Source organism: Saimiri boliviensis, chromosome 1, assembly GCF_048565385.1.
Source record: "Saimiri boliviensis isolate mSaiBol1 chromosome 1, mSaiBol1.pri, whole genome shotgun sequence".
NCBI classification, from domain to species: Eukaryota; Metazoa; Chordata; class Mammalia; order Primates; family Cebidae; genus Saimiri; species Saimiri boliviensis.
Window position 1 is genome coordinate 236903280 of NC_133449.1, and position 14148 is coordinate 236917427.

The window sequence follows — 14148 nt, forward strand, 5'->3', positions numbered from 1 at the left end:
GTTTATAACAGAATAGAGGGCAGAGTATATGGGCACAGATGCTAGTAGTCTGGTAGACATGATGCTAGAAGGATAAAGTTCTCTTTGGATTGCTTCTGTTTTCTCAGTGAAATGAGACAAAAAAATCATAAGCTGAGTGTTAGGAGAAGGGGAAAGAGGATATTGTAAATTTGAAAGTCAATCACAAGATGTGAAGTAAACATTTTGGAAAGTATGCTGCCTAAGATTTTAGATATTGTTAGACTATGATAAAAGTGTGATCTCAGAAATACCAAGTATTCCTATGGATGTTCTGCTAAAAGGAACCTGTTGGGTACTAGCCCCAACCCCGTACATGGGTGCCCTTAGTCTCAGCGGCGACGAGGGATTGAGAAAAGGAAATAAAGACAGAGACACAAGAGTAGAAATTACAGCATGGGTCCAGGGGACCAACACAAGAATAGGAACCGAATTGGCGGGGAGCTATGGGCTCCAGACACTTTGATTATGTGCATAATCTCATTGAGCTTATGGGCGTGGAAGGGGAGGGTGAAGGGGTAGGTAAGATGAGGGGGCACTTGAGATCCTTCTAAGACATGCCAAACTAGTAGTCTGAGTTTATCACTGATTGTTATTAGGATGCAGCTGCTTCTGGAGTATAGAGGATGAGGAGCCACCCTGTCTGACCATACCCAATGCATCAAGAGGCTTTTATCTCCCAAGCATTGAGGACATAGAGCAATTAAAATCGCTCCATATTCCCAGAACCTAGGCAGAGCCTGAGGCATTCTGTGATCTCTGCCCTGCAAGGCCTTTCTCCTCTTTGCCAGCTCTCATCGATAAAGACCCTCCTGGATCTTGTGAGCAGAGGTCACCTCCCTTCTCAGAGATCTTTGCATAAGCCCTCTTCAGGAGACCCTCATGCATTCTCCATCTTGAGAAGGCATTCATGGGACCAGAGCCGTATCCCTTGCTCTGCAAGCACCCCTAGGTGTTGGTGTTACTGTGCTCTTGGATGGTCCTTACCTTAGGCCTCCTGTTGCCGCTTGATTTCTAATTAACTGCACCAATAATATAGTTAGTTTGGTGTATAAACTTGTATACTCTGAGCCAAGCAAGCTTATATTATTTAGCTAGAATTAACATAGGTCTCCCCCTGGCCATCTTGACCCACAGAACCAAAATAGGAATGGTTCAGGCCAAAAATCATTAAAGATAGCCAGAGTGCTGCTCTGATTCGTTCAGAGTAGGCATAAAAGTAACTTGATAAATTTCAGTTTTTAAATGTTTTGAATAGCTAATATATATCTATAACCTAATATATAGCTAATATATCTTAAAATACAAAAGGAATAAATGTGTAAGCAATGAAGAGTCATCTTCCCTGGCTCTCCCATCATCTCATTTTTTTTTTTTTTTTTTTTTCTGGAACCTATCAGAAAGAACACTTGCTTGTGTCTCTCTGCAGAGATATTTTGCTGACCATATTCCCACCCCTCGCCTTACCTGGCCTTTTTTTTCTTTTTTTATTTGCTTTCATGAGCTAATTATATTGGACTTCTTTATTTCCACTTTTATTTTAGATTCAGGGAGTACATAGGCAGGTTTGTTACATGGGCATATTGCATGATGCGGAGGTTTAGGGTATAAGTGATCCCATCACCCAGGAACTAAGCATTAACAGTTTGTCAGCCCTTGCCCCCTTCCTTCTCTCCTCTTTCTAAGAGTCCCCAGTGTCTATTGTTTCCGTCTTTGTGTTCAGGTGTACCCAATGCTTAGCACCCACTTGTAAATGAGAATATGTAGTATTTGGTTTTCTGTTCTTGTGTTAATTTACTTAGGATAATGGCCTCCAGCTACATCCATGTTGCTGCAAAGGACATGGTTTCATTCTTTTTTATGGCTGTGTAGTATTTCATGGTGTATGTGTACTGTATTTTCTCTATCCAATCCACCATTCGTAGGCACCTAGATTGATTCCATGTCTTTTGCGTGAGTAGTGCCGCAGTAAACATTGAGTGCATATATCCTTTTGGTAGAATGTTTTATATTCCTTTGGGTATGTACCCAGTAACGGGATTCCTGGATCAAATGGTAGTTCTGTTTTAACTTCTTTGAGAGATCTCCAAACTGCTTTCCACAGTGGCTGACTTAATTTACATTCCTACCAAGAGTGCATAAGCAATCCCTTATCTCTGCAGTCTTGCCAGCATCTGTTATATTTTGACTTTTTAATAATAGCCATTCTGATTGGTGTGAGATGGTATCTCATTGTGGTTTTGATTTGCATTTCTCTGATGATTAGTGATGGTGAACATTGTTTCACATGTTTGTTGGCTGCTTGTATGTCTTTTGAGAAGTATCTGTTCAGTAATCTTTTACCTGTTTTTTAATGGGACTATTTGGTTTTCACTTGTTGAATTGTTTTAAGTTCCCTGTGGATTTTGGATGTCACACTTTTGTCGGATCCATAGTTGGTGAATATTTTCTCCCATTCGATAGATGGTCTGTTTACCCTGTTGGTGGTTTGTTTTGCTGTGCAGAAGCTCTTTAGTTTAATTAGGGTTCCACTTGTCAATTTGTGGTTTTGTTGCAATGCTTTCGAGAACCTAGTCGTAAATTCTTTCTTTCTTTCTTTTCTTTCTTTCCTTCTTTTTTTTTTTTTTTTTTTTTTTTTTTGAGACAGAGCCTCGCCCTCTCGCCCAGGCTGGAGTGCAGTGGTGCAATCTAAGCTCACTGCAACCTCTGCCTTGTGGGTTCAATGGATTCTTCTACCTTAGCCTCACAAGTAGCTGGGACTACAGGCGTGCACCACCACACGTGGCTAATTTTTGTATTTTTATTAGAGATGGGGTTTCACCATATTGACCAGGCTGGTCTCGAACTCCTGACCTTGTGATCTGCCCTCCTGAGCCTCCCAAAGTGCTGGGATTACAGGCATGAGTCATTGCACCCAGCCATTTGATCCATATTTTAAAAGCTAAATACATGCCGTAAAGATTTTTTTTTTAATTTCAACTGAATTAAATCATTTTTAAAATGTTTTAAAGAATATTCTTTTTTCCTCTTTAATTTACATAAAAATAATTTCTAAAAAACAAGAAAGAGCCTCTCTTTTAATACTGACTTCATAATGTTGGCAGCCATCTGGCAAGAATCGTATCTTAGATTTTTTTTAAAAGAAGTATGTATCTTTAACAAGGTTCTTTTTCTTTTTTTGTCTTCACAGCTGATCTCGCATCTTTAATGGATAAAACATTTCAGAGAAAGTTGCCTGTTAGTTCTTTAACAATATCACGGGTAAGAAAATATTAACATATATATTTTCTAAGAAGAAAGCCAGAAAGGCCACTCACGTAGATAAGTCTATGTAAATAAAGGATACTTTTCATAGGAAATATTTTTTCAGAGTACAGTATGTTTTTATAGTTACTAACAGGTAACAGTGTAGTAGCGGATTTCTTTGGCTGAAATAAAAGTTAATACATTTACCAGATTCTGATATCAGTAATCACTTTTTTGTATCTATTTTAATTTTTCCGTATGATATTCTGCTGTATGATACCATGTTTTTTTTTAAGTTGATATATTCTTCAAAGTAATGATATTTACTTAGTATTGGAAGTGTTTTTGGTGGCCGAGAAAGTCTGTGAAAGAATGGATATTAATGTTAAAGTTAAACTGCAGCAATGTGATGGGTGGAAGCATAATGTTAGGTTAGGAATCAGGAATAGTAACCATTGCTGAGCACCTGCTGTGCCAGTTTTAAATGTATTAGTTCCTTAACATACATTATTTTTGTTAATTCTCACTGCTCCCTATGCAATAAGCAGTCTATGTAAGACATGGTTTAATCTTTCCCAAGTTCACACAGCTTGTAAGTGTGGAAAAGCTGAGATTCAAACTCAGATATCTAGATTCTCTTCTGTTGCCTGCTTCAAATATATCTGGGCTTGTCTTTATCATGAATTCACTTTATGACATTTGGCAATGAGGCCCCTCTCAATTTCCTCATTTTCATCATGGGTACCATTGCATCTTACTCCCAGGAATAATGTGATGCTAAAATGAGATTTTAGCTGTGAAAACTTTTTATGGAGCACCATAAAATTTAAAGTATTGTTAAATCTGGAAGAGAGAGAGGAAAGAAATTACCTTTGTTTTGAGTCCTGGTCCTTTCTTTCTGCCTTTTAGTTGAGAAACAATTTTACTGGCCATAAGTTACATTTAATAGACTCATAATTGGCATACTGGAGGAAAATGGAAAGGCCATTGATTCATCCCTTACAAGATGGGTAAACCTTCTGTATGCCATTATACCTGTTATTTATTTAGGTGTACTTCAAAGGTTTACAGCTTTTATGGACATTTTCTCATTGGAGCCTTATACTCTTCAGGGCCGGTGCTTTTATCCTATTTATGCAGATGGAGCAACCAAATCCCAGAGGGGCTAGGCCATCTGTTTGTGCCATACAGCAAATAATCAGAGCTGTTACTCAAGCTCAGGTTTTGTGTTGAACCACATTTTATATGCCCTTAATAGATTTCTAAGTCAAATCCAGAAGTACTAGACATTGTAGAAAGTTTCCCACTTTTTACTCTCTTCTCCTTCTATAATGAGGTTTTCATTATATTCACAGCATGCATTGTCTTCTACTCTTTTTTTTTTTTTTCTTTTTTGCCTCTGAGTCTCTGCTTTAGAATGGAATCTGTCTTTGGAATAATCCTTTTTATTTGTTTATTTGGACCATATGTTTATTTGAACATATTCAGGGATTTTATAGTTTGAAGGGAGAGTTTGTTGGTAGAGGAATCATAGTTTTACTGTTGTATAGCAGAACTTAAATCAGAGTAGGAAAAATGGTTGCAAGACTGAGTTTTCTAAATTTAGATGTTTATGTTCTAGGCAACATTTTTTTAGCCATCAGAGTCTTCATTCTTTCAGCCATATATTCTTATGTTTAGAACATAAAGAAAATAACGGAGTTTAAAGATAAAGGAAAAAAAAATAGGTAACTAGTTAATAAATATAATCAGTGGAACACTCTCCTTGTTCTGAGCAAGGTTTATGTGTGGCTTTCAATCCATTTTCTGATCCAAGTTGTTCTACATATAGAGAAAGAGAAGTCATTATGTATTCTTTGTTTGTGTTATCATAAAGGGGTTTCAAGGATGGAGCCATACCACGTGAACATTGTTCTACCAAGTATCACCATCGTTCCAATAAAATGGGTGTCCTGTGTTTTCTAAGGTTAATGCATGATCTAGGCCCTAGGCCAAATATATGACATAATTTATATTCAACCAAAGGTTTGTTTTTCTGTCTTTTAGTTTGTAGACAACATTTCCTCTCGGGAAGAGATAGATCATGCAGAGTATTACCTTTACAAGTAAGTTTTCGATTTGATTTGGTTATGTACTCTGTGATTTCACACCCCTTTTTTACATAAAAGTTGATATATGCTATATATAATTTTGATACCTTTTAAGTTTATATTTTAAAGATCTTTTCTTATGAGTATATAGAGAGATGTCTCATTTTTTATAACTGCATACTATTCCATATTGTGAGTGTATTATTTAAACCAGTTCCCAGTTGATGTACCTCTAGGTTGTTCTCTTTTTTGTATTGTATATAGTGTTATCATTGATAACCTTGTACATATGTAATTTTGCACCTCATTTTCATGAGTATGTGTATTTATAGTTTTAATCGCTATTGACAAATTGCTTTCCATTAAAGTTTTATCAGCTTACCTTCCCACTAGCAATGTATGAGAGACGCGTATTTTTACAGCTTGGCCAGCAGTTAGGTATTTTCACATGTTTGCATTTTGTTTGCCAATCTGATCAGTGAAAATTTACACACACACATGCACAAGTTGAGTGTCTCTTGTCTAAAATGCTTGGGACAAGAAGTGTTTTGGATTTTGAATTTTTTAGATTTTTTGAATATTTGCATTATACTTACTGTTTGAGAACCTCTAATTTGAAAATCCGCAGTGCTTCAGTGAGCATTTCCTTTGAAAATCATGCTGGTGCTCAAAAAATTTTGGATTTTGGAGCTTTTCAAATGAGAGATACTCAATCTGTATGTATATCTCTTCTCTCTCTCTCTTTTTTTTTTTAATAGGTGGAATTATACCCTATATGAACTGTTAGGTACCTACTTTCAATTAACACTGGTGTTTTTTGTTTGTTTGTTTGTTTGTTTGTTTGTTTGTTTGGAGATGGAGTCTTGCTCTGTTGCCCAAACTGGAGTGCAGTGGCACAATCTTGGCTCACTGCAACCTCTACCTCCCGGTTTCAAGCAATTCTCCTGCCTCAGCCTCCCCAGTAGCTGGAACCACAGGCACACGCCACCATACCCGACTAATTTTTATATTTTTAGTAGAGATGGGGTTTCACTATGTTGGCCAGGCTGATCTTAAACTCCTGAGCTCGTGATCCACCCGCCTCAGCCTCCCAAAGTGCTGAGATTACAGGTGTCAGCCACCACGCCCAGCCTTCAATTAACACTGTTTGCAAACCTTTCTTATATGAACATATTTACTTCATTCTTTCTCACAGCTGCGAACAATTCTATTGTGAACTACTCACAAAACTCACCCATGTGTACAAGAAGTATGTTCAGTACAGCATCATATATGGTAGCAAATGACTGAAACGGCCTAATGCATATTAAATAAAGAACTGGTCAAAGAAATATCTGTCAGAATGCTACCTTACAACTAAATTTTTATTGTGATTCCAGTTTTTAAAATCTGATTTATTATTTGTTCCAATTCCTATGTTCTAAAAATAGACTCAGATTGAAATTTTAAATGTTTCCAGTAAGCATTACATTGGAGTTTTCCATTTGATCTTGCTTGTTTTGATCAAGAGAATTTTTAGTTATTTCTGTCTAGATGCATTTTTATTTTTTGTTTTTGGGGTTTTGGGGGGTGTCGTTTTTTTCTAGATGTATCTTTTAAAGCTTACTGTATTTTAATGAAAACTTATTAATTTTTTTTTATTTTGCTAAATAATAATGAGGCTTCTTTTTTTAAGTTTCTGAATTGGGTAGATGCTACCACTTTTTGGGTATTTTCTATTTAAATGTAAACCTCAAGTAGGCTAGATTCCACATCTTAAAAAAACATTTATTTTAAATCTAAGATTGGCTTTAACAATGTCCTAAGTTGAAATTCTAGGTCCTAACTTAGTTGCAAGTGATCTTAGTTGTAAGTGCCCTCTTCATTAGGATAAAGATAAATGGACCCCTTGATAAGAGCTACCCCTTCCTTCCTTTAGTGGCTCTTTGGGACTGTCGGGCTGCTTTGGTAGTTGTTTTTGGTCCGTGGTGAAGGGTGTATTTGGGCTGGCATCTGGCCAGTTCTCGTATTTTTGTTTATAGCAAAATGCAGAACATAATTTCAATTTCTAAATGTAAACTGTTTTTCAGAATTTCATCCTGTAAGATATAGTGCCATAGTGCTGGGAGAAGTATATTCCAAATTCATAAGTACTTCTGTAGCATATAATTGATTTCAGTGACTCAGCATTTCAACAAATATTTGCTGAGCGCCTATGATGTGCCCAGGCCCTGTCCTGGGTGCTGGATATCTAATGTTGAATAATTCTCCCTGTCCTCATGTATTAGTATTACTAAAGAGTTGAAGTTCTTTCTTTAAGACATTCTATGATGAGTTCTTCACATGATGTTCAGTTTTGTGTGACCTGGGGTGTAACTGAAAGTTTCATAAAAACTCTATGTCCTATTTCCATATAGCTCAAATAAAGGACTCTCATCCATGATAAATCTGAGCCAGTGTTTAATTGGACATCCCATCCTTTGCTTTAATCAAAACTAATTTTTTAGCTATGATTTATCACTTACCTTAGTTCTTTCTCCTCCCTTTCATTACCAAGAAAATTGACTTTCTTATCTCTTATCTATTACTTTTTTTAAAGACAGAATTGTTTTTATGACTTCATGAGCACATAAATATATGAGACTAGGTAGAAATCTACAAAGCTGAATTGAAACAATGGAGATTGGCTGGGTTCTCTCATTAGCTAAGTGCCTCACTTTTGCTTTCCAGCCTTAGGGAATATACAGAACGTACTTATGCTTTAGCAAAATTAAAAATTACAAGTTATAAACTCTTGGGGTTTCTCTCAAGTAATCAAAATTAGGGATGTTAATCCTGAAGACACCAAGGACCTAGTGCCGTGTGGTATTTCTGCCAGTTCATGATGCCTAACATCTCCTTATGGGATGACTTTAGACAACTCGGAGTCAACTTCAATTCCAGGTATAAGGTGAGCAAATGAAGAAGGAACTTCTTAATTTTAGACAACTCACAGCTTGCAGGCCTGTCGTTAGGATTTCCATCTTTAACAGTGAAGCCCGCAGGAGAACTTTTGCATTGGTTCAACTCTTTCTCTGCCGCGGCCTTTCGACACCAGGCTCTGCTAGCAGGAGTGTAACCACTACATCTCCTCTTACAATGATCAAATTTCCGCAATGATTATGTAAAGTCTACAGCCAAAGAAGTTTGGAAACCTTGAATGATAAGTGAAAAGCTGATTGAGCTTCTGCCATTGCATCAGGCAAGTAAACAGTTTCAAGTTCCAGCAGCTCAGGGTACTGCTGGTACCTGCCAGCTTATTATCACCTTGTCATCCCAACAGAAGATTTGAAGTTCTGAATCTCTCAAAGTACATGGGCTTTTTAGGGACTTCAACATTGAAGAGATCTTTTAAGGAGAGATAGAAAGGCTGTTGTTGAGAGAGCAGGAGGGAGAACAAATGTCTAAGTACTTTTCTTTGGGCCATGGTCTGTTCTCTGGGAGTCAATCCTATGATCAACTTCTGCCTTCTAGTTATAAATAAAAAATGAAAATGCAAAGGAAAAGGTGAAGCTCTAACTAAACAATAACATGAACTAAAAACGATTAAGACAATGCCAGAAACTATATTCATTGGCCAAAAAAGAAAAAAAAAAAGCTGATAATACTCATATAAAGGGAAAATAAGCCGGGCGCGGTGGCTCAAGCCTGTAATCCCAGCACTTTGGGAGGCTGAGGCGGGTGGATCACGAGGTCAAGAGATCGAGACCATCCCGGTCAACATAGTGAAACCCCGTCTCAACTAAAAATACAAAAAATTAGCTGGGCATGGTGGCATGTGCCTGTAATCCCAGCCACTCAGGAGGCTGAGGCAGGAGAATTGCCTGAACCCAGGAGGCGGAGGTTGCGGTGAGCCGAGATCGAGCCATTGCACTCCAGCCTGGGTAACAAGAGCAAAACTCCGTCTAAAAAAAAAAAAAAAAAGGGAAAATAAACCAAGAATCAAGAGCGAACGTGATTAAAATATTAACAAGGTTAAAACAAAGTAAAATAAACAAAATAAGAAAACTAGGCATACTGTAGGGCTGTGACAAATAAATAAAACTTAAATAAGATAAAAAATACAGTGAAATGAAATTCTGGACTTTATATGATGTATATAGTTTAGGCTGGGAGGTTGGAAAAATAGGCATAGGTATGCTCGTGCACAGATATTACTAGCAGGCTAAATGGTAAACTGCTTTATGAGTGGTTTTCAAGCTGTTTTCTGAGAAGCCCTGGAGCCGGTTTCTCACAGCTCCTGTAGGGTGTGGCTTGGGGGAAGAGTAGGTCTGGAGAGAGGTCAGACCATGCTGCATGCAGCAGGCCATTTGCTTCTGCTCCTCTTTCTGCCAGAGAAGCTGTGCCTCCAGCTGCCTTGTCTAGGTCTACAGAGAAAATTCAGAGGACTGTGAACTTGAATAGAATAAAATTATAGTTTTATTTTCACTAACCTCAATATTTAGCATTTCTCTGAATTATGAGTGTAGGCAACAGATAACTATAATATTAACAGCATCTGTGTCTGTTTTGCCAGTAAAAATCATTGATTTTTTTCATATCACATTACCTTTGTTACAGATATCATCACTGCTTAGAAATTATGTTAATAATTAAACCTGCTAGCAAGTGTTATTTCATGCATTAATAAAGCAGCACATATGTTACCATATTCCAAGGATTTCTTAATATCCTGATAATTGTATTTCAATATAATTCGTTTCTGTCGCGAGAAACTAATTCCGAGAAGCCTTCATCAGACTTGCCAGAGGGTTTAAGACAAAAAATTGTTAGAAACCCTGCTGTGAGATCATTTGGAAAATAGATTCTTTTGCTTAGACTTATTTTTATTTCTTCCCTCAGGTTTTTTTGGTTTTAAGTATTGTTGTGGTTCTTTGTTTTCTCTTCTTACAAAGAAGACTTTCTTTTCTTAGTTTAGACCTTACCAAGTCAGACAAGCATTTGATTGATAGGTTTTCTGTCTTCACAATGAAAATTTAGATATAGCCAGTCTTCCCAAGTTTCCCCACAACACCAGAAAGAAGCTGTGGTGACGAGTGAGAAGATTTGGACAGGCCCTGAAATGCCACCTGTCAGGAGACCAGTGCTGGCAGGGACCTAGGCGGGAGCATTTCCACTTTATTTTGGTATTACCGTCACCCAGTGCTTGGTGAGGTGAGAAGCCATGCTGTTTCCCAGCAGTAGCAGCAAAAGTTCTGCGACACAGTAAAGGACGGTAAGAGAACAGCTCAGGTAACAGCAGCTGACAGGAAATGTTTGTTCAGTGGACATAAAGAAACTGCATTGGCCAGGCGCAGTGGCGCATGCCTGTAATCCCAACACTTTGGGAGGCTAAGGTGGGTGGATCACGAGGTCAAGAGATCGAGACCATCCTGGCCAACATGGTGAAACCCCGTCTCTACTAAAAATACAAAAATTAGCTGAGTGTGGTAGCACATGCCTGTAGTCCCAGCTACTTGGGAGGCAGAGGCAGGAGAGTCGCTTGAACCAGGGATGCAGAGGTTGCAGTGAGCTGAGATTGTGCCACTGTACTCCAACCTGACAACAAAGAGAGACTCCATCTAAAAATAAAAATAAAAACAAATTTTTAAAGACTGCATTTGCTTTTTATATGTGTCTAAATTTTTTTTTTATTTCCCATGTTAATTTGAAAAACAGTTGAGCAAAACACTTTCTTTTTCTGGGCAAAGGATTAATTTCTACTTCCTGTCCACATGCCCTCTCACTGGTATCTGGAAGAGAAAAGACTTCCTACCTTTGCTTTATTGTATACTTACAACATTCCTAAGAATTAGATTTGCATCTTTATTTTACTGATGCAGAGACTAGGACATAGAGATTGGCTGAGCACACACAACATAGAGACTGTGTGAGTATAAGCCACCATCTGTCCTGAGCCAGGGAGGGAAACCACAAGGGTCAGATGTGAGCAGGGGGGCAATGCTATAAAAACAATGCAGTGCTGTCTCAGTGCAAGGTTTTGTCATTAAGGATCCCAGATGGGGCTACAATTTCTTTATAGGAAACTAAGGCAGAAGAAATTCCAGAAAGACCAAGCTTAGCTGTTCCTCTCCAGGAGATCCCCTTTTGGGATCTGTCTCCCTGGAGTCAGTTATGGTGAGTGTATGTAGAGTTTTATACAATGGGATCCTTAATCTTGTAGAGAGCATCTTTCCTGGGCTACCTAGTCTGTAGTTCTGAGCTTTTCCCCTGGAGCCTCCAAGTCCGCAGGCTCTATGTCTCTATTTTCAGGAGATAAAACTGCATGTTACTGGTAAAATTGTGTCATCAGTAAAAACTATTATTTTCATGGTTATGACAGGCTTTAACCATTTCTGTGTTAGTATTTGATGATTGCATTGCTAGAATGCGAACTCAAGCCATAAAAATGTCTTCTTTCCATTTGGCGTCCTCATCTTCACTGAGGATATTTGCAAACTGCATTTTTAAAGACTTATTTAGGCCTTCGAATCATGTTGAGATCATGGTAGTTTAGAGATGCATGAAATTAAACTTGCTTCTTCTACTATCAGGACGCCAGTAATCAGAACTGATAATTTGGTCTACAATATAACAGTCATTTCTGAAAGATAAGTCATAGAAATTTCCAACATATACTCTCTATATTACAAATATAGACCAGGCACAGTGGCTCATGCCTATAATCCCAGCACTTGAGACAGGCGGATCATTTGAGCACAGGAGTTTAATGCCAGCCTGAGCAATACAACACACCTTGTCTCTATTAAAAAAAAAAAATACAAAAAATCAGTCAGGTGTAGTGGTGTACACTTGTAATCCCAACTACCTGGGAGACTGAGGTGGGAAGATGACCTGAGCTTAGAAGGTTGAGGCTGTAGCGAACTGAGATTACACCACTACGCTCCAGCCTGGGTGTCAGAGTGAAACCCTTGTCTTTTTTTTTTTTTTTTTTTTTAGACAAAGTCTCACTGTTGTCCAGGCTGGAGTGCAGTGGCATGATCTTGGCTCACTGCAGCCCCCACCTCCCGGGTTCAAGTGATTCTCCTGCTTCAGCTTCCCAAGTAGCTGGGATTATAGGTGCCTGCCACCACGCCTGGCTAATTTTTGTATTTTTAGCAGAGATGGGGTTTCACCATGTTGGCCAGGCTGGTCTCAAACTCCTGACATCAGGTGGTCCAACCACCTTGGCCTCCCAAAGTGCTGTGATTACAGGCATGAGCCACCACGCCCGGCCCTATAGCATTCTTTTAAAGCAACCTTTTGGATTTTAGCAAAAATATGGGGAATGCTGAATTAATTGTCATACAGTAAGAAAAGATTGTTGCAAAGCTTTGTGGAAGGTGAGTTCTTCTCAGAATACAGCTCTCTATATTGTCATGGAGAGTGGCATGCCACCCAGTAAGAAAAGAAGTTCAGGTTGCATGGCAAGCTGTGTACTGCCAACACATATCATCCATGCTGTACCTGGGTCTCAAGTATCTTTCACTATTTGCTTGGCTGACCTGGCAGATACCAGGCATCCCTGGTTGGAGATGGATTGCTGGTCAGGAACAGCTGGGGCAAGGCAGATGGCAGCCTGCATGTCTCCAGGTCCTGGGTTGGCAGCCAGCCTAAAAAGGAAGGACTGAAATAGTTTCATTTTTCATGAAGCAAAAATACCCAGTGGTTCCTTGGAAGGCTAGAGTACCACCCCAGCCCTATGTTGTAAAAATCCTTTTCTGACTGTAGAGAAAAGGGAAGACGGGAGTTTATTAAGAGGGATTATTAAGAGGGAACAGCATGCATTCGTTTATGTAGCAGTAATTTTCTTTTGAGGTCATAGACACTGTTTGTGTTTCACAGCAATGAAAGGTAATCTTAAATTTTTCTGTTAGGCTGTTACCAGGTCCCATTATGCCTGAACATTATTAATAAAAGAGTAACAACCCAAGGGGAGAGAAATGAGCCTGAGAGCCTTTTTTAGTGACACTTCTGTACTTGAATATCGCCTGGTTCTTTATTTGGTTCTTATTTGCTGGTTCTTACCACAGGCCTGGGAGATAGCTTTTTAATAGGTCTGTGTGGGAAAATAGCAGATCATTGGTCATAGTCCATGCCTTGCCAGAGGTGCACGGGAGCTTTGTGATAAGGCTTAGAATTCTTGGCCTCCACTGCTTCAGACTCTACTTCTCTTCCCACTGGTCTTGTTATTTCATGTGGAGCCTCATCACAGGAGGAGTGTAGGGATGAACCTTCAAGGTATTTTTTTGGCTTTGGTTTAAACATTCCACCTAGCTTTCCCAGAGTGATCTCATACTTTAGATGAGATCACTTAGGATACCTTCCATTTTATTCTCATACCTTAGATGAGGTCACTTAGATACCTTCCATTTTACTCCTCTGGTGCGCTGACTGTACCTCTGAGGACTCCAGTTCCAAGAGTCCCTAGGAGTCTGTGCTGCTACAGACATCCGTATACAAGTCTTTGTATAGATGTGTGCTTTCATTTCTGTAGGGTAAATATCTAGGAGTAGAGTGATTGGAGCATATGGTAAGCATATGTTTAACTTTTTAAGAAACTACCAAATTGTTTTCCAAAGTGATTATACCATTTTGTAGTCCCAACAGCAGTTCCACTTCCTCCACATTTTTGCCGACACATTTAGCCATACCAGCGTGTGTTTAGTGATACCTTACTGTGGCTTTAATCATTTGTCCAGTGATTAATGATAATTTCCTTTGGTACAGTGTTCGAATCTTTTGTGCATTTAAAAAATTGAGTTGTTTATATTCTTACTGGGTTTTGAGAATTCTT

The 14148-nt window shown here is 38.6% G+C and overlaps 1 protein-coding gene across 4 annotated transcripts in view; it reads left to right on the plus strand.

The window, feature by feature from the left end:
- Positions 1-14148, plus strand: part of MRPS27 (mitochondrial ribosomal protein S27) — a 103179-nt gene that overhangs the window by 23199 nt on the left and 65832 nt on the right. For all 4 annotated transcript variants that reach the window (XM_074384893.1, XM_010336534.3, XM_074384896.1 and 1 more), the window contains 2 exons: positions 3209-3279; positions 5311-5369. In XM_074384893.1, the coding sequence (XP_074240994.1) occupies positions 3226-3279; positions 5311-5369 (113 nt within the window). In that variant the 5' untranslated portion in view covers positions 3209-3225. The remainder of the gene's footprint in view (positions 1-3208; positions 3280-5310; positions 5370-14148) is intronic.